We start from the raw sequence: 21,625 nt of genomic DNA, 5'->3' as shown, positions 1-21,625 counted from the left end.
ATGTAACTTGTGTGCCATGCAGAAGTGGGAGGGACAAATGAGATTGTTGGGGAGGTGTGGAGGCAACGTTGATGTATGCATATCATGGGGGAAAGTGAGTACTGAAGAGCAGGAACATACCCACACATTGTGATGCAAAGGGTACGGGAGGGTTAAATCAGGTTTTACTCTGCCCCTTGACCTATCAACTCTTTGATGCTGAAACCTTCGGGTCGTAGCCCCCATGGGAGCTCAGTGTGGTGCGGCCCTGGGATCGGACCACTGCCACATCGTCAGCAGGATTCATGGACGGGCCTTTTGTCCCCAAAGAAAATGTACGTGGCTTTGGGCGGGGCGAGTGGAAAGGTTACATGTGAGGAGCATGGGGAGTGAGGATTTAGATCAAAACAAACACACTGGAGGGACCCATCGTCTCACTTTCTCAGCAAATGTTCAAGCTGCTGATTACACGGCACATGCGTCTCACTTAAAAAGAGTGCAAGTTGATCATCTCAAACAGTTTACAGGGTGTGATTAGCCGAAGAAGGAATAAAGCAATAAAAACGAGAGTGGATACAATCTACAGTTCCACCAGAGGCTCTGCATTGTGCTTTTCAAACAATTAAAAAAACTAGATGCTTTCATTCAATAAAACTAAAGCAGAAAAAAAATCTGTCCAGAAAATAACAATTAAAATGCAACAAAAAGTAAACAAAATAAAAACCAATAACATTTGGACTAAAAATGAATTAAAACATCAATTTTCCATACCGCTTATTCCCCATTAGGGTTGCGGAGAGTTCTGGAGCCTATCCGAGCTGTCTTTGAGCACTCGGCGGGGGACATCCTGAATTGGTTGCTAGCCAATCGCAGGGCACACAGACACAAATAACAGTCCCTCTCACACTCACACCGAGGGACAAGTTGGAGTATTCAATCAGCCTGTCATGCATGTTTTCGGAATGTGGAAGGAAACCGGAGGATCCGGAGAAAACCCACGCGGGCCCCGGGAGGACATGCAGGTTTCCACTGGCTTGAGGAGGGAAACGTGGAAAACGGGGTGGATCCTCATGGTGGGTGGCAGCCGGAGCCTCACCGAGACCGGGCTGAGGATGGCCTCGATGGGAAAGGGACCCGTGAAGCGTGGGCCCAGCTTGGCTGAAGACCCTGCCAGCCTAAGGTCCCTCGTCGACAGCCACACCTCCTGCCCGACCTGGTAGTTGGGTGCCTGTCTCCGGTGACGGTCCGCCACCCGCTGGTTCCGGGATGCGGTGCGTGTCAGGGCGTCCCTGGTCTCCTTCCAGACTCGGTGGGCCCGTCTGAGGTGATGTTCAATAGACGGGACCTCCATCTGGCCCTCCTGAGTGGGAAACAAGGGCGTCTGATAGCCACAGGCAGACATAAATGGGGACCGACCTGTGGCTGCGGAGACCAGGGAGTTGTGGGCGTACTCCACCCAGGGTAGGTGCAGGGCCCACGACGCCGGGTTGTGGAGGCACACGCACCGGAGGGCCGCCTCCAGGTCCTGGTTCTTCCTCTCCGTCTGTCCGTTGGTCTGGGGATGGTATCCAGACGACAGGCTCGCCGACGCCCCTAGGGACCGACAGAAACGTTTCCATACCTTGGACACGAACTGCGGTCCCCGGTCCGACACGATGTCCGTCGGAATCCCGTGGAGACGGACGACGTGGTTAACCAGGAGTTGAGCCGTCTCGATGGCTGACGGCAACCTGGTTAACGGGACGAAGTGGGCCGACTTGGAGAATCGGTCCACAACAGTAAGGACGACCGTCTTGCCACGGGAGGGGGGGAGGCCTGTCACGAAGTCAACGGAGATGTGGGACCAGGGTCTGGACGGTACCGGTAGCGGCCGGAGGAGTCCTGCCGGGGGCTGATGGGAGGCTTTCCCACAGGCACAGGTCGGGCAGGCCTTCACGAAGAGGGTGATGTCCCTCCGGAACCCCGGCCACCAGAATCGTTGGGCGAGGAGATGGATCGTCCTGTTGACCCCCGGGTGACAGGCAATCCTGGAGGTGTGCCCCCAGACGAGCACCTCCGTGCGAAGAGGGGGGGGGACGAACAGGCGATCCTTCGGACAGCCCCTGGGGATGGGGGTCGTCCCCTGGGCTTGCTGGACTTTTCTCTCAACCTCCCACCTCAGGGCACCCAGGATGCGCTGGGCCGGCAGAATGTTGGTGGTGGTCTCCTCCTTTTCTGCCGGCTCATGGATGCGGGATAGGGCATCGGGCTTGGTGTTCTGTGACCCTGGGCAGTAGGTGAGAGAAAAGTTAAAACGGGTGAGGAAGAGTGACCATCGGGCCTGACGGGAGTTCAGTCTCTTGGCCGACTGGATGGCCGCCAGGTTCTTATGGTCAGTGAAGACGGTGAAGGGGTGTTTCGCTCCCTCAAGCCAGTGTCTCCATTGCTGCAGGGCCAGGACGACCGCCAGCAGTTCCCGGTTGCCGACGTCGTAGTTGGCCTCAGCGGGCCTGAGCCGGCGGGAGAGGAAGGCGCATGGGCGTAGCTTCTGGTCCGTGGGAGAGCGCTGGGACAGGACGGCCCCTACTCCGGACTCGGATGCGTCAACCTCGACCGTGAACGGGAAATCCGGGTCGGGATGACGCAGAACAGGGGGATTGGTGAAGGCTAGACGGAGGCGATTGAATGCCCCCTCAGCATCGGGCGTCCACCTGAAGGGAATCTTGGTGGACGTGAGGTTAGTGAGGGGGAGTGCCTTCTGACTATACCCGCGTATGAAGCGGCGGTAGAAGTTGGCAAACCCCAAAAATCGCTGAAGCTGTTTCGGGGTATTGAGCCAGGGGAGACCCAATACCAACGGCGCATTCCGGGAGGGCATAACTAAAAATTGGCGGTGCTCGACGTGGTTCCCCGCGACCCGGAGTTTGAGCGGGGCCGTGAGGTGGGTGACTCGGGCTAACAGTCTGCCGTCCAGGTCGACCATCTCCTTTGGGGGGTGGAGATCGATCAGCTGGCAGCCCAACGAGTCCGCCAGCTGGGGGTCAATGATGCACCACAGGTTCGAGGTGTGAGAACTTGATCCGTCTTGCTGAAACCAGAACTTTCTCATGAGCAATGGGTAGATGGACCAATTCAGTCTGTAAGAATGTCATGGACAACTCCGTGCTGCGCCTCAAATAATGCATGGAGCTAAATGGAGGCCATATAGAACATATGCTGTAGAACAGAGAGAAAAAAAGGACTTGCGTGTTTTGATGAGATGTTTTGAATATAATAAACTAGTTGTGACCAAAGTTTCATTTCATTCGGACAGAACACTAAGAAACAAGGCCTAATGTATTCACACATACACATCATTATTTCTAACTTGTTCATTAAAAAACAAATCAGAGGCATATACAAACAATAGACAATACTTGTGCTTTTTTAACCAGCTTTTCTTTGTGCTCTACTCAGTACAAGCTCCCATCTGCATACTCTGCTAAAGGCTACATACGGGCACTCACTGAACAAAGCGTGTGTCTGAGTCACTCATTTCCACTCATCCAATGAATAATGCAGTGACAACAGCTGATGAGGCACATTTGCTTGTCAAGATGAGAGGCTGACACAGAGCTACACCCGAGCACTGTGGCAGATAATGTCAGAACAGCCTTTGAAGTTCACCACCTTGAGGGGTTGTTGAGCATGCATGAGAATGATGAAGGAGACATTTAAAGAGTGTCAGTTTGGAAATGATTCTGGTCCTTAAAATATTCCCCCTGGAATAAAAGTTATGAAAAAAGTTGAACCATGTAAATGAAATTACAAGAAGAATGGATGTCATCACTCATTTGTTAATTGACTTTGAAGGTTAGATACTGATGCGATAACTACAATGTTTCTAAAATATAGCAGGAAGCTAATGCATAAGATTTAGGCAGACTTTTGACCCATGCAACCTATGGTATTAGTATAACCGGATTCAACACCAAGTTATCTGTGCCAGCTCGAGTTCCAATTTTTTTGGTCATGCAGTTTTCACACAGTGATAAATCTCACCTTGTTTTTGCTTTGCTCCTCTTCTACCAAATCAGGACATTAACAACCTGTTCACCTGTGTAATGTTCCAACTTTCACGAGTCTTCTTTTGCCCTGTTTCGTGGGTATTGAGCCAGGGGAGACCCAATACCAACGGCGCATTCCGGGAGGGCATAACTAAAAATTGGCGGTGCTCGACGTGGTTCCCCGCGACCCGGAGTTTGAGCGGGGCCGTGAGGTGGGTGACTCGGGCTAACAGTCTGCCGTCCAGGTCGACCATCTCCTTTGGGGGGTGGAGATCGATCAGCTGGCAGCCCAACGAGTCCGCCAGCTGGGGGTCAATGATGCACCCGTCGGCCCCCGAGTCCACTAGGGCCCGCACGGTTTGGGAGCTGGACGGGCCGATTAATTCGCTGTCCAGCTCCAACCGCGTAACGGGGGTCGTGGATTTGACCTCCAGAGGTCGCTGTGGTCGCCGTCTTGACGGGGACTTGCGTGGACCTGAGGTCTTCGCCTGGGGGCCGACGGGTGCGACGAGCCCCGGGGGTAGTGTGGTCGTTCCTTCCCCCGAGGATCATGGGTTCGGGGGATTCCTCCAGGCGCCGCACACGCTCGCCGCCGGGTGTGGTAGACCTGGACCGGCTTCGGGGCTCGTCGAGCCGCCGGCCGCGCTGCTCCCTCTGTCGCTCTCGAAGTCGGTGATCCAGGCCGATGACTATGGCAACCAGGTCGTCGAAGGTGGTGCCAGCGTCGCGGGTAGCCAACTCGTCCTTGAGATCGTTGTTCAATCCGCGACGAAACACCCCCCTCAACGCTCGGTCGCCGTAGCTGCTGCCAGCGGCCTGGATGCGGAAGTCGACGGCGTATTCCGCGGCTGAACGGGCCCCTTGGACGCAGTCCAGTAATCTCCCCTCAGCTTCGGACTCCGTCACCGGATAATGGAAAACCCGGCGTAACTCGGCGACGAAGTCCGTGTACGAGGTGCGCAGCTCCGGTCGGGACTCGCGGATGGCCAGCACCCACGTCTCGGCTTCTCCCGTGAGCAGGCTGGTGATGAAGGCTACCTTCGCCTCGTCGCTAACGCAGGCGTATGGATGTTGCTCAAACACGAGCGTGCACTGCATTAAAAACTGAGCGCAGCGCCCGGTTTCGCCTGCGTAGCGGGAGGGAAGAGGAAATTGAGGAGCGTGCCTACTCACGGGCGGGGAAGGCTTGGCCGTGAGCGCGGAAATGCGTGCCTCAGCCGCCTCGAAGCGTTGAGCCAGCATGGTGGTAATTTGGCTGATTTCCGCGATGGCTCGGGCCAGCTGGCTCGAACGCTCCGCTTGCTCGGTGAGGGCGGCGAGAAATCTGTCTTCGCCGGCGGGATCCATAGTTGGTCGGAGTATTATGTCACGTCACTTGAGGCTCGAGGGCTGGGCTCGAGTGACGAAAGGAAAGCGGGGAGTGTGGATCCAAAATACACGGCGAGACAGATAGTCGTGAACAAAAGTCTTTACTGAGGCACGCATGAAAAAATGACAGCAGGATGAGGTGAGTGAGGGAAATCGGTGACAACTGATCTGACGGCACGGCAGTAGCAGGGTAGCTTTCAGAATACTCCGACGGCGACTGAATATAGTAGATATAGTCAGAAGGCACAATCAAGGGAATGACAATCAGCTGCGGGGGACCCAGGTGCGTGATGATGGGAGGGGCCGTCTCCCCGGGAGCAGCGGAGGAGGTGACAGGAGGGGCGGGGCGCGCCCAGGACGGCGACGAGATGTGACACAAATGCAGCTTGGGACATTAAGGTGAGCGACACTGATAATGTGTGAAAACACTTAAACTGTACAAATAAAATGTTTCAAACTCTAAAATTGGCTCACGTGACACATTAATCTATAGACAGCACAGTTATATCTATTATTGAAACATTTCCATGTTTTTGTTTGTGTTTGTTTTTTGTTTCACTGGGTATGTAATCGGAATAAATGTGCCCTCTAGTCGCCATTCTCACCATTACCCTTTTCAGTTCAAATGAGTGCAGGAAGGGATTGTTTCCATCTCATCTCTGGGTGGAGTTTGCTTGCGGCTTCCTTCCACAAATCAAAACCATGTATCTTGACCAGAGTGGTGAATGTGAGCACCAATGGTTGACTGGCGATCAGTCCAGTTTGTCAATGGCGTGATGATTTAATGTACACATATCAGGGTTGATGTGTAAGTGGTTTCATAGAGAACACATAAAACACATATAACTCAATACATATATGGTGAAAAAAAAAACGGGCCCCAACTGTAATTAGGCCCCGCTTGTTAGTGTTTTGTCTGGATGAAAGGAAACTTTGGTCATAACTACTTTATAATATTCAAAATATCACATCAAAACACGAGGGTATTTGTACTCTTTTCTCTGTTCTACAGCATATGTTCTAGATGGCCTCTATTTAGCTCCATGCATTTCTTAAGGCACAGCACGAAGTTGTCCACGAAGTTCTTACAGACTGAATTGGTAATGGCTCTCATCTCGTCCCTGATGACTTTCTTGATTTCTGTTATGGTTCTGGGTTTCCTTGCCTAGTTTCTGTTTTTGACATAGCCCCAAAGAAAAAAATCTGGGGGGCTAAGGTCCAGGCTATGGGGTTCCCACTCAAAATCAGTCTTGAGGCTCATCACTCAGCAGCCTCCGAAGTTCTCTTTCAGCCAATCTCAGGACAGGTTCGAGGTGTGAGAACTTGATCCGTCTTGCTGAAACCAGAACTTTCTCATGAGCAATGGGTAGATGGACCAATTCAGTCTGTAAGAATGTCATGGACAACTCCGTGCTGCGCCTCAAATAATGCATGGAGCTAAATGGAGGCCATATAGAACATATGCTGTAGAACAGAGAGAAAAAAAGGACTTGCGTGTTTTGATGAGATGTTTTGAATATAATAAACTAGTTGTGACCAAAGTTTCATTTCATTCGGACAGAACACTAAGAAACAAGGCCTAATGTATTCACACATACACATCATTATTTCTAACTTGTTCATTAAAAAACAAATCAGAGGCATATACAAACAATAGACAATACTTGTGCTTTTTTAACCAGCTTTTCTTTGTGCTCTACTCAGTACAAGCTCCCATCTGCATACTCTGCTAAAGGCTACATACGGGCACTCACTGAACAAAGCGTGTGTCTGAGTCACTCATTTCCACTCATCCAATGAATAATGCAGTGACAACAGCTGATGAGGCACATTTGCTTGTCAAGATGAGAGGCTGACACAGAGCTACACCCGAGCACTGTGGCAGATAATGTCAGAACAGCCTTTGAAGTTCACCACCTTGAGGGGTTGTTGAGCATGCATGAGAATGATGAAGGAGACATTTAAAGAGTGTCAGTTTGGAAATGATTCTGGTCCTTAAAATATTCCCCCTGGAATAAAAGTTATGAAAAAAGTTGAACCATGTAAATGAAATTACAAGAAGAATGGATGTCATCACTCATTTGTTAATTGACTTTGAAGGTTAGATACTGATGCGATAACTACAATGTTTCTAAAATATAGCAGGAAGCTAATGCATAAGATTTAGGCAGACTTTTGACCCATGCAACCTATGGTATTAGTATAACCGGATTCAACACCAAGTTATCTGTGCCAGCTCGAGTTCCAATTTTTTTGGTCATGCAGTTTTCACACAGTGATAAATCTCACCTTGTTTTTGCTTTGCTCCTCTTCTACCAAATCAGGACATTAACAACCTGTTCACCTGTGTAATGTTCCAACTTTCACGAGTCTTCTTTTGCCCTCTTTTGTGGAAAGGTATTAGAGGCATCAGATTGGTGAGAAGAGCATTTTTTGGAGAAAAAAAAACATTCAATATCTTGTCTTTGTAGTGTGTTGGATTGAAAAGAATTTGCGACAGCTGAAAGCTCAAATAAATTATTAATCATTGGCTCTTGATGCCTTAAGCAGGGAATCAACGATGAGCTATGTTTTTCACTGATGTGCATGCTGCATGTCTTCCCCCCAAACAACTGTGGGACAAATGCTGATCAGGCCCTAAATGAATAAACTTCCTGTCTACATATTAACAAGCGCACAACAAATTTTCGGCAACTGCGTCTCGTGCATTTCTGATTAAAGAACACCAAGGGAGTCTGCCGTAAACAACATGGCTTGTGTAATTTAAAACAGATTCTTATCTTACAGTGTATTGTAGGTGTTTCCGCCTTCGTCAGAGTGGACACTCTGACGAAGGCGGAAGTATACGCCGAAACATGTCAGGTATTTGAAACACTTACAATACACTGTCTGTAAAATAATAATCTGTTTTAAATTAGATATCAAGTAGACAGGATGAACATAATACAACTAACATGGCTTGTCACGGGATGTGTATCCCTGCTCGCAATACGACTCTTGTATACTATAGTTTCAAACTCACCTTCAAGGAATTTATTATTTCTGCTGTCTACAATATAGATGACTAATAACAACACCAACAAAAAAACAACTCATCACAAAAAGTCCTTCACAAATAGGTCAGTTAACTTCAATTCACTTTGTCAAGTCACGTTTATTTATACAACCCTGCATCACAAACACTCTCAAAGGGCTTCACATGTCCACAGTTGACAAGTATTCATGACATCCCCTGACTGTAAGCCCCAGGAGGGCTAGGAAAAACCCACAAAATCCATCTGAAGAAAAACGAGCAGCCTTGAGAAGGGGCAGCGGATGAAAGAATTCCCCTTGCGCAGGATGACCACGTTGCAATGGATGCCTAAAGGGCAACATTTGACACAATATTGGTTTTCAATGTTATTTAGAATGATGTGGATATGTTGTGTTTTTGGAACTGAGAGCCTGCGCTTAGAATTGAAGCAGATTTCCATGGGACATGACCAATGTATTTTGTTTTTTCGTGTTTTTTTTTGTCAATGAACGCTACAGCCTCTCTTTTAAATGAGATGTAGCAGATGTTTGCACAGTTTGTGCATGCATGTAATGGAACTTTGATTCTTTCCTCTTTCATTTAGAGTTGCTTCAAACAACCGAGCGAATGTGGTTAAAGTGGTTAAGATTTGCTTGACAGTCCGTGTTTTATGTTATGTGTTGTGTCATATCATTTTTATTCAGTGTTAACTGTTTTGTAAAGCACTTAGTTACAGCTGCAGCTGTTGTGAAAGCATTATATAAATGTACAGGTTTTGTATTGTATTGTATTGTATGGTAATGAAGGTGTGTGTGTGCGTTTGTATGTTTGTGTGTTTGGTAACAAAAATATGACAAAAATATGACTGCACAGTGACTTTATTATCCTTTTCGCCACATCAAGATGTTCTATTTTTAGCTCCCCCCAGGCAAACAAACACAAAATGCAGTTTAACTTTCCTAAGGAGAGGTATGTCACAAAGCCAGAGTGGCGAGGTGCGTTGAGATTCACTTCCCAAGAGTAATTTCAGGATGTTTTTTTCTGCAATGTTGGCATTCCTCTCTAATTAACATAGAGTGGTGAAAATGTGTCTGAGGAAAATAAAATATAAGCACACTCAAAGGCAGCTTGGCACAATTAGGTGATGTCCCAATTGTATTACTCCAGATGCTGGACAGGGGGTGCTGTTGACCTCCACTTAGCATGCAGACAGCCACAATAAACAAGCCTGACATTCAATGAATTCACTAATACACGGACGCACAGACGCACGCACGCACACACGCGCGCGCGCGCACACACGAACGCTTTCTCACACACTCACGCGCACACGAAAACACACACACACACACACACACACACACACACACACACACACACACACACACACACACACACACACACACACACACACACACACGCACACACACACATGAGAAGGAGCACTCATATGTGATGATGAGGTAGAACGAACTGGTGAGAAGACATAATTAGAAAAAATGTTAAATACATGAGGTGATTGGGAGCGACATACTCTTGGCATGGAAGGCACAATCAATCAATCACAAGACAACGAATGGCAAGGGCATTACACACACACCTACACACACATGCACACATACGGACACACGCGTGCGCGCACACACACACACACACACTCACATACACAGACACACGCGCACACACGCACACACACACACACACACACACACACACGCACACGCGCACACACACACACACACACACACACACACACACACACATACGCAGACACACACGCACACATGTACACACACACACATATGCACACACACGCAGACTAACACATCACAAATTTGTAACAGTACAGTAAAGTCTCGTTATATCGATATCGGATATATCGATAGTTATAGTTATATCGATACTATTTCTATGCACGCACGGAGAAAATTACATGCAAACAGGGTCGGATATATCGATAGTCCCGGTTATATCGATATTTTTTCGGGCTCCCTTGAATATCGATATAACGAGACTTTACTGTACTTACAAACAGTAACTTTTTTGTATAAAACTGTATTACCCTCATACCATGTAGGCTTAGTCATGTTCATGAGGTAAACCAGCGGCATGGTATACAAATTTAGAGGTAATCAGATTGGCTAATGATGTTACATGAGAGCCAGGGGTAGAACAATAGATGTAATCAGATTGGCTTCAGGGAGCGGCCTACTTCTCCCCCAACCTTTGGGGACGGCACAGGGACCTATCAGAGCAGAGGTCTGGCACGGCCACATATGTCTATTAGGGATACAGGCCCTGTGTTATCAGCACAACTTTAATTTTCTGACGAATCTCTTTAGATGAGGAGCGAAATGTCCGACACCTTCAAAGCAGTACAGATGACCACTCCTGTACGACCGAGAGCCTACACAGACATTACAAGATATTGTGATTCGATTGTTCTGGTAGATGTTCTAGGCATACCAGTAGATAGAAAGTGCTTACATTCAAAGAGTGGTATTACCATGGATACAATTTCCTAAATTTCTAAGCAGAGCAGTGTGTGAAGAAAAGAATCCCTGGTGAGAAATCTCAAACAAATGTGGTAAACAAAACAATGTCTCTGTAGGGATCAGGTGAGGTGATTTGCAAAGCAGGAAGTGTTGTCTTAGAAGAGCAGAAAAGGATGGATTTCTGGAAAACAATACTTTTGACTAAATGAGCAATAAAACAGAAAAGTAAATGACAAGTTCATCCGAGAAGAAATGAACGAATAAATAACTACATAAATAACTGTAACTCGCTGAAATTAGCATCCAAAAATTGATTGTTGCTGAGAAGCTGTGTTGCTTCATTGCTGCTTAAAAGATCCTTTTCTGACGAAGTGTTTCAATCCTGAACATGTTGGTTATTCAACTTCATCGGTGCAGAAGCTAATTAGCGTTCAAAGAAATGTGAAGAAGCTAAATGACTCCATTAACGGAGGTGATAATACGGTGTTAATGGCTGAATCGTGCTCGCGATCAACGCCCGCTGGGAACAGTTTGATGGGTTTCCACGGTGATGGGAGGGAGAATCGAGGTAACTGAGACATCGTGGGTGTGATGGCATCCCCGGGGAGGGTTGTGGTGGAGGAGATGGAGTCTCTGCTGAGAGACTGCCGTGGAGAACCACACAGTGTCTCATCATTGTCAACAGGAAAGACAGGAATCTCACCCAATGTGATTTGTTTTTTGCTTTGTACAAATTCTAGAAATAGTCAAAATAAATATATCATAAATATAATGCTTTTAAGTCAGGTACTGCTGTCACACAAATTGCAATGTTGGGCGGCAAATGTTCAAAGTTAGTGTTGAAATGTTTTTGCTCATGAACACTTGTGACATTTTTGAATTGCTCATCAATACGACTGAAAGACTCAACTCAAACCAACTGTACTAATAAATCACTTAAAAGCTATAATCGCTCTCAACACAGTACTGTTCACGGAGCGAATATCATATACAGTGAGACCTCAGCTTACGAACTTAATTGGTTCCCAAACAGAGTGTGTAAGCCAAAAAGTGTGTATCAGAAAAAAAAAATTCCCATAGGAAACCATTAAAATGGGAATAATCCATTCCCGGGTTTCCATAAAATATACTTTTCAACTAAATAAGCCTTAAAACTACACACAACATACCTTATTCTATGTATAATAAATGTGCTATTGTATTGTAATGAAAGAAATACACTGCACTGTATAATAAAGTCACTTTATTTACATTTGTGATGGTCATTGGTGGCTTGATGGAATGGTGTTGGAGGTCGAAGGTCAGAGGGAATTGCTATTTGGAAAGAGAGGCACATTACATGAGGACTGTAATTAAAGAAATAAACTGTGCTGTAAAATAAAGTTTTATTTACCTTTATGATGGTCGTTGATGGCTTATTGAAGGACTGTTGGTAACTTAAACTCTGGTGTGGCTTCTCTTCTCTGCTTCTTTGGAGACTCCTCATCATTTTTGCTGATTACCTCTTAATTGACACCTGTTGCTTTCTGGTCTGGACGATCATCATGTTGATGATTGTCCTAGCCACAGTCTTTTCTGGATGGAACTGTTCGGTAAAAGCCTGCACATCATTCCACTTTGCCAACATTGCCTTTTTGAGCTCACTTGATGCTGCAGCCATCTCCTCCTCCTCGCCCTCATATGTTCTCGAACCATCCGTTGCTGGCTTTAAAATCCTCAATAAGCGCCGAACTTCTAGGTTGGCACATGATGATATCGGCGTGAATTAGCCGTGCTTTCTCGCATAAAATAGCTTTACTCACGCTGTCGCCGGATAGCTGCTTTTCGTTAATCCAAATTAACAGAAGTTTTTCAACTTCTTCGCTTGCCCGAGACCGACGCTTCGAGAGCACAGAAACACCTTTTGCAACAGACACACCTTTGATGGCTTCTCTGTTCAGGAGAATGGTAGCAATGGTTGATTTAGCATAGCCGTGCTCGGCCACTAAATCACACAAACGCACACCTCGTTCGTGTTTTTCAATTATCTCCTTCTTCTCAGCGACGGTGATTTTATTTTGTGTCTTCTTGGGCTGAAGACGAGCCTGCGGTGTTTTTTTTTGGTCCCATAATAGTAAAATTATCAGCAAAAAGCTCCAAGGGAGGCGATCGACATGTGCATTCAATGAGAGTGGGTGTGGAAAGTAGTGCCGGCTGGAGTGCAGTTCGGTCGTGTGCTTCCGTCGAACATCACTCCGCCAGATCCGAAGGTCGTGTGCTTTAGTGTTCTTCCGCCGAAGATTACTCCACCAGCCGTGGTGGGTGTGTATCATGAAAATAGTGGGTATTTCAAGGTTTAATTTTTATAAATTTGACGTTCGTAAGATGAAAAGTTCGTAAGATAAGGTGTTCGTAAGCTGAGGTCTCACTGTACAGGTATACAACAATAAAACAATACATTATGAACAAAGAGAGCGGCCCTTCAAAGAGAGTAGCACATTGACTTCACAATGCAGAGGTATCTGTTTCAATTCTAGCTCCAGCAAAATGTGATTGCTAGGTAACCGGTTCAGGTTGACACCCTGCCCAAAGTTGGCTGGGATAAGTCGGAAAATGAAAATCTAGTGTTGGTTTTTCATGCATTCAAAAGTTACCTTAAACCTTATATGGGGCACAATCTGTCCCACAGGCTGTATGTTTGACACCAGGCACTTCAACGCTTTTATAGACAAGTACTGCACTAAAACATGATTGCTTTTTTTTTTTTACGTATATGAGCAAAAGAAATTCAGTTGTGGGTAAGAGAGTAAATAAGTGGTTCGAAACGTGTGAGAGGGTAATCCAAAATTGTGTTGGCTGCATTACTGGCCACATATTCCATTTTCAGATTCAAAGCCTCTAACTCATTTCATTTGTGTTGGAAACGCAACCATAATCCCACAGGAACAAGTTGATTCTTTTTGTTCAAGCAGCTCCTTTTTGTACAGGACTAGAAAGTAAGTATCCACAGCAGATCATAATTGCAATCATTTGCGGCTATTTGTCCATTTTCGAATCAGTTTATGCTCACAGGGATTGCGGGATTGATGGAGCCCATCCTAGTTGTCTTTAGGTAGTAGGTAGGGTACATCCTGAAATGGTTGCCTGCCAGTCGCAGGGCACAAAAAAAGACCACACAGAGACAAACAACCATTCGCTTATAAAAATAAGAACAGAAGAGATAATATTTTTGGATCGAGAACAGAGGGGTACAGCAGTGACATTCTTGAGTCTATGTTTGGTACCCAACATTGCTTGAAATGTGTTTACACAAAACGTTTATACGTAATACAAAAATAACAGAGGCTTATTTATACCCAAAAAGTTTAATCTCCTCTGTAAGGACTCATCATCGGTCTACTTTTGGTACCCCCAAATTCCCTCTCTTTAATTTCCTCATAGTGCTCTGCAGTGAGGGACCATCAAGCCCTGCAAAGCCTTCTCTGCTTGCCGAAAAGAAAATCTCAGAATCACGGACTGATGTTGATCATATTTTGTCCATAAAATCTTACTAAATAATTCCAAACTGATTTTGGTTTCCTTTCATTACTTTTCCCTTGTGTTCATCAAAAAAAGGATGTATTTTCTTCTTGGTGATCCAAGGTAAGAAGAAGAAAAGTCAGAACTCAAGGATTGCACATTAAAAATGATCAGAAATGATGTGATGATACACTGTGAGGAGATTGCGTCCAAAGTGTCAAATTCAGAAGTTCGACCGCAACTTATTTTGAATGATAATTGTTTCAAGTTCAAAAGTTAAATTTAACGGATTGCTCTTTGCTGTTACCCTGGCGCATAACCCAAAAAGGCTGAATGGTTGTGACATAAAAGTAGTGAGGGACACATATAATGGTGTAAGGGAGTTTTAAAATACGCTGATTATTATAGAAGCAAAGAGGCAACGTGGCCCTGCTGGCTCTTTGCCAGTCAAACCTATCTCAGGGGACCCATTTCAGTCAGAGCCATTTAATCAGCATCACATTCGCAAGCTGGGACTTTATGTGTCAGTGAAAGGCTTGATACACTGCCGTGGTTATAGCCTGAAGACAGTGCGCATGCAAGTCATAGCAGGTATGCGAGGAGAGGGGAAAAAAAGTCAAATAAACTCGAAAGAGCCACACAAAGTGTCGATAATATAAGCAGCGTGTCATTTTCATGGAATAAATTGATTTATGAATGCGGCAGGCAGGTCACCTCTGTGCCCACATCTTTAACTGCCTCAATTTTAGTAATTGCACAGGGAAAGATAGAAGACAAATATAACGCTGAAGTCATAAAATGACAGTAAATCAATACATTGCTGCACTGCCACTATTTAAGGTAAGACAATGACCTCGTTGTCCTCGTCATTAAGCTTTCTTATCTCCATTCCAGAAAAGATTGTGGCCACCTGTACCGGCCCATTAAAAAGTTCCTCAGTACTTGTATGGCACTTGGATCATCAAAGAATATCTCTTTCAGAAGAGTCAATAACTTGAGAATGTAATTTTTCAAATCGTTTAGCCAGCAAACATCTGTGGCACTGTTCAGTTGAATTTAAGGAGAAATTAAAAGCAGAAGCGTTTTACTGTCCCTAACCCTGAGGCCTCCCGATAAGATTTTACATTGCCAAGCAATATGTTAAAGGCCTACTGTTTTCTGTTCATGGTCTAATGTGTGTTTAACCTATTTTTGTCTCAACCACATAATAGAACACATTGCATGAAATCTTGTATTTTATTTTGATGTTTTCGTCACAGACTTATGTATGGGAGAGACAAAACACTCTCGCTCAATCAATTTAGATTCAACGATTCTTTCGACAACGCAAAGGAGATGTGCGAACATATACACAAACCTCTTAAAAAATGCACAAATAAATTCTCATTTTTCGCAATGTAGCACATTCATGAAGCAAAAAAACAGTGCTGGCGTCCCACATTGTGTTGATGAATGTCGTGGCCAAAAAAATGCTGACAAACAATCCCTATCTGTTCCAAACGACGCATAACAACTCTTGTGTTTGAATTTCAGAACTGAGGATGATATGATATATGCTGATGGCGAGTTCTGTAGCGAAGGCGGAAGGAGACGCCGAAACATGTCAGGTATTTGAACACCTACACTGTCTGTAAGTAAAGAATCTGCTTTAAATTATGTAGGTCATATATTTCCCTCCCAGAGGGGGCAATAGTTGCGCATTGCCCCAAAAAATGCAGCCTCCAATCGCCCTGTGAAGAACATGGGAGAGGTGGGTCTTCTTTTCAATATTTTAATCTAGGACAGAGCGGCGAACATGGCGAAGCATTTTAGTCACAATTACAATCACTCTACGCTGGCACAGTATTTGACTGGCAACACGAAGAGAGTGTGATCTGCCGGGTGACTCTGAGCCGGATACAGATTCCTTTGATGAGTGGCAGTTGTGATACGTCACCCGAACTGCGACGAACCAGTAAAAGCAGGAGGAGAGGCCACCCACCCCGAAGTCCTGATGTGCATTCATGTTTGCTTTCAACATTTAGCTTGTCGTAGACGTGCACATTCTACCATGACATCCCTGATGCCCACTGCTGAAAAGGACGCTTTGATCCTCTCCTCTTTCATCTAGAACTGCTTCGAAGAGAGTACAGCAAGTGCTGAAGAATTAATGGCTTAACTTCAAAATGGCGCCGCAAGAGTGGCTGCCTTTCCAGCAGCTCCCGAGTTTAGTTTTTTGACTTCTTTCTTTCCTTTCTTGTAAATAAGTGGTTCGAAACGTGTGAGAGGGTAATCCAAAATTGTGTTGGCTGCATTACTGGCCACATATTCCATTTTCAGATTCAAAGCCTCTAACTCATTTCATTTGCGTTGGAAACGCAACCATAATCCCACAGGAACAAGTTGATTCTTTTTGTTCAAGCAGCTCCTTTTTGTACAGGACTAGAAAGTAAGTATCCACAGCAGATCATAATTGCAATCATTTGCGGCTATTTGTCCATTTTCGAATCAGTTTATGCTCACAGGGATTGCGGGATTGATGGAGCCCATCCTAGTTGTCTTTAGGTAGTAGGTAGGGTACATCCTGAAAAGGTTGCCTGCCAGTCGCAGGGCACAAAAAAAGACCACACAGAGACAAACAACCATTCGCTTATAAAAATAAGAACAGAAGAGATAATATTTTTGGATCGAGAACAGAGGGGTACAGCAGTGACATTCTTGAGTCTATGTTTGGTACCCAACATTGCTTGAAATGTGTTTACACAAAACGTTTATACGTAATACAAAAATAACAGAGGCTTATTTATACCCAAAAAGTTTAATCTCCTCTGTAAGGACTCATCATCGGTCTACTTTTGGTACCCCCAAATTCCCTCTCTTTAATTTCCTCATAGTGCTCTGCAGTGACGGACCATCAAGCCCTGCAAAGCCTTCTCTGCTTGCCGAAAAAAAAATCTCAGAATCACGGACTGATGTTGATCATATTTTGTCCATAAAATCTTACTAAATAATTCCAAACTGATTTTGGTTTCCTTTCATTACTTTTCCCTTGTGTTCATCAAAAAAAGGATGTATTTTCTTCTTGGTGATCCAAGGTAAGAAGAAGAAAAGTCAGAACTCAAGGATTGCCCATTAAAAATGATCAGAAATGATGTGATGATACACTGTGAGGAGATTGCGTCCAAAGTGTCAAATTCAGAAGTTCGACCGCAACTTATTTTGAATGATAATTGTTTCAAGTTCAAAAGTTAAATTTAACGGATTGCTCTTTTCTGTTACCCTGGCGCATAACCCAAAAAGGCTGAATGGTTGTGACATAAAAGTAGTGAGGGACACATATAATGGTGTAAGGGAGTTTTAAAATATGCTGATTATTATAGAAGCAAAGAGGCAACGTGGCCCTGCTGGCTCTTTGCCAGTCAAACCTATCTCAGGGGACCCATTTCAGTCAGAGCCATTTAATCAGCATCACATTCGCAAGCTGGGACTTTATGTGTCAGTGAAAGGCTTGATACACTGCCTTGGTTATAGCCTGAAGACAGTGCGCATGCAAGTCATAGCAGGTATGCGAGGAGAGGGGAAAAAAAGTCAAATAAACTCGAAAGAGCCACACAAAGTGTCGATAATATAAGCAGCGTGTCATTTTCATGGAATAAATTGATTTATGAATGCGGCAGGCAGGTCACCTCTGTGCCCACATCTTTAACTGCCTCAATTTTAGTAATTGCACAGGGAAAGATAGAAGACAAATATAACGCTGAAGTCATAAAATGACAGTAAATCAATACATTGCTGCACTGCCACTATTTAAGGTAAGACAATGACCTCGTTGTCCTCGTCATTAAGCTTTCTTATCTCCATTCCAGAAAAGATTGTGGCCACCTGTACCGGCCCATTAAAAAGTTCCTCAGTACTTGTATGGCACTTGGATCATCAAAGAATATCTCTTTCAGAAGAGTCAATAACTTGAGAATGTAATTTTTCAAATCGTTTAGCCAGCAAACATCTGTGGCACTGTTCAGTTGAATTTAAGGAGAAATTAAAAGCAGAAGCGTTTTACTGTCCCTAACCCTGAGGCCTCCCGATAAGATTTTACATTGCCAAGCAATATGTTAAAGGCCTACTGTTTTCTGTTCATGGTCTAATGTGTGTTTAACCTATTTTTGTCTCAACCACATAATAGAACACATTGCATGAAATCTTGTATTTTATTTTGATGTTTTCGTCACAGACTTATGTATGGGAGAGACAAAACACTCTCGCTCAATCAATTTAGATTCAACGATTCTTTCGACAACGCAAAGGAGATGTGCGAACATATACACAAACCTCTTAAAAAATGCACAAATAAATTCTCATTTTTCGCAATGTAGCACATTCATGAAGCAAAAAAACAGTGCTGGCGTCCCACATTGTGTTGATGAATGTCGTGGCCCAAAAAATGCTGACAAACAATCCCTATCTGTTCCAAACGACGCATAACAACTCTTGTGTTTGAATTTCAGAACTGAGGATGATATGATATATGCTGATGGCGATTTCTGTAGCGAAGGCGGAAGGAGACGCCGAAACATGTCAGGTATTTGAACAACTACACTGTCTGTAAGTAAAGAATCTGCTTTAAATTATGTAGGTCATATATTTCCCTCCCAGAGGGGGCAATAGTTGCGCATTGCCCAAAAAAATGCAGCCTCCAATCGCCCTGTGAAGAACATGGGAGAGGTGGGTCTTCTTTTCAATATTTTAATCTAGGACAGAGCGGCGAACATGGCGAAGCATTTTAGTCACAATTACAATCACTCTACGCTGGCACAGTATTTGACTGGCAACACGAAGAGAGTGTGATCTGCCGGGTGACTCTGAGCCGGATACAGATTCCTTTGATGAGTGGCAGTTGTGATACGTCACCCGAACTGCGACGAACCAGTAAAAGCAGGAGGAGAGGCCACCCACCCCGAAGTCCTGATGTGCATTCATGTTTGCTTTCAACATTTAGCTTGTCGTAGACGTGCACATTCTACCATGACATCCCTGATGCCCACTGCTGAAAAGGACGCTTTGATCCTCTCCTCTTTCATCTAGAACTGCTTCGAAGAGAGTACAGCAAGTGCTGAAGAATTAATGGCTTAACTTCAAAATGGCGCCGCAAGAGTGGCTGCCTTTCCAGCAGCTCCCGAGTTTAGTTTTTTGACTTCTTTCTTTCCTTTCTTCTTCCTATCACAACTTTGCTGCTGTGAAATGTAAATTTCTCCACTGCGAGACGAATAAGGGTACATCCAATCCAATGTGTGGTAGTTTTATTTTGTTTGCGAGGCAAATTCCTCCTGTAATAGTCTGTCATAATCCCGGTGTTCAAAAAAACGTCACACACACAAGCACGCACTTGTATATAACTCACGCACACACCTGTAAATAGTTCTGGTTCTTCATCCGATGTAAATAAATATAGTTTTGTCATAAAAACTTTTTCTTTTGTTGTTTCATGGAAGTAAATAACTGTCCAGGTTTTTGAGGTGTCACTCAAAATTAAAAATATGGTCATTTATCACCTTTCTACTTCAATTTTCTACTCTACAGAAAAAGCTAATTTTCTCGGCTTTATGGGAAAAATTTAGCCTGAAAAGGCCTGATTTTAACAGCTGATCTCCAGAACCAAATCAGCTTGAAGTAAATGTTTTTTTTCTAATGAAAGAAGAGAGTCTTGGGTTTCTGACGCTGTGTTGAATGATTATGACGTCCTAAAACTCAATATTTTGTGGGCCCTGCAATTTGAGTGAAAATGACGAAAAACTCCAAGGACTGGAGTGGACACATTTTTGCACGTCTGGCAGTCAATGGGTTAACTGAATTGCTCTTTCTTTCAGGTGTCCTGAAAGCAGGTGGTGTTGTGTTGACAGAAGGATGAAGGGCAGTCGAGTGAGATTGATAGAGATGATTCTTTCAAACGCTTGTCTAATGAGCCATCTGTAGCAGCGGCCCGGTGGAGACACTCAGACCCTCTCCCTTTTAAAAACTCCATAACACTCATGATCCAACACCCACAGACGAGATGTTGTTATGAGGTGCAAAGTATTAAAGTAGCACACCTCTATGAAACAGTATTATTGCACAGGTCATCGCTGCTGCAGTTCTGTACATCCTTGTACAATAAGTAAAATCTGATTCTTCATCACATGGGCAAAACACTGTTAACCGGACACACTGCAGTGGTTATTACTCACATAAATCAGTCCTTTTCCACATCCTCATCGAGTTTGCAAAGAAGGCTCTCAGGGTCCAGTTAAACAATTCAGTGTGTGCCACCAGCCTCACCAAAGTAGGCAGGACTAAAACCCGATGAGGACAAGTATGAATTTCTAACTATTTATATCTATATATATATAAATATATATATATATATATATATATATATATATATATATATATATATATAAATCCTCGTCTCACCCACCATGGGTGGTGTCTGTCGCCATTTCAGCTCGGGTCCTCTACCAGAGGCCAGGAAGCTTGAGGGTTCTGCGCAGTATCCGTGCTGTTCCCAGCACTGCGCTTTTCTGGACCGAGATATCCGATGTTGTTCCCGGGATCTGTTGCAACCACTCGTCGAGTTTGGGGGTCACTGCCCCAAGTGCTCCGACCACCACAGGCACGACTGTCACCTTTACCTTCCAGGCTCTCTCCAGCTCCTCTCTGAGCCCTTGGTATTTCTCGATTTTCTCATGTTCCTTCTTTCTGATGTTCCCATCACTCGGGACCGCTACATCCACGACAACGGCTTTCCTTTCCCCTTTATCTATGACCACGATATCTGGTTGGTTGGCCATTACCATCTTGTCAGTCTGTATCTGGAAGTCCCACAGGATTTTTGCTCGGTCATTCTCCACCACCGTGGGAGGTGTTTCCCATTTTGACCTTGGGGTTTCCAGTCCATACTCCGCACAGATGTTTCGGTAGACTATGCCAGCCACCTGGTTATGGCGCTCCATGTAGGCTTTCCCTGCCAGCATCTTACACCCTGCAGTTACGTGTTGGATTGTCTCAGGTGCCTCTTTGCACAACCTACACCTTGGGTCTTGTCTGGTGTGGTATATCCCTGCCTCTATGGCTCTGGTGTTCAGGGCCTGCTCTTGGGCAGCCAGGATGAGTGCCTCTGTGCTGTCCTTTTGGCCAGCCCTCTCTCGCCACTGATAGGACTTCTTGAGATCAGCCACTTCTGCTATGGTTCGGTGGTACATCCCGTGTAGGGGCTTTTCCTCCCAGCGATTTCT

General features: G+C 44.9%; 1 protein-coding gene across 2 annotated transcripts in view; it reads left to right on the top strand.

Moving 5' to 3' along the window:
* Nucleotides 1-5,086: 5,086 nt before the first annotated feature.
* fndc5a (fibronectin type III domain containing 5a) overlaps nucleotides 5,087-21,625 on the top strand; it is a 78,288-nt gene continuing 61,749 nt past the window's right edge. For both annotated transcript variants that reach the window (XR_016116059.1, XM_089004967.1), the window contains exons 1-2: nucleotides 5,087-5,771; nucleotides 15,912-15,985. Coding sequence is in view for 1 of the 2 variants with exons in the window: in XM_089004967.1 (XP_088861093.1) it covers nucleotides 5,752-5,771; nucleotides 15,912-15,985 (94 nt within the window). In the remaining variant the exon portion in view is untranslated. The remainder of the gene's footprint in view (nucleotides 5,772-15,911; nucleotides 15,986-21,625) is intronic.

The sequence above is a fragment of the Hippocampus bargibanti genome, linkage group LG09 (genome assembly GCF_051943395.1).
Source record: "Hippocampus bargibanti isolate YZ-2025 linkage group LG09, ASM5194339v1, whole genome shotgun sequence".
NCBI lineage: Eukaryota > Metazoa > Chordata > Actinopteri > Syngnathiformes > Syngnathidae > Hippocampus > Hippocampus bargibanti.
Note: the sequence above shows the minus strand (reverse complement) of the source record. Positions and strands in the feature narration are given on the sequence as shown.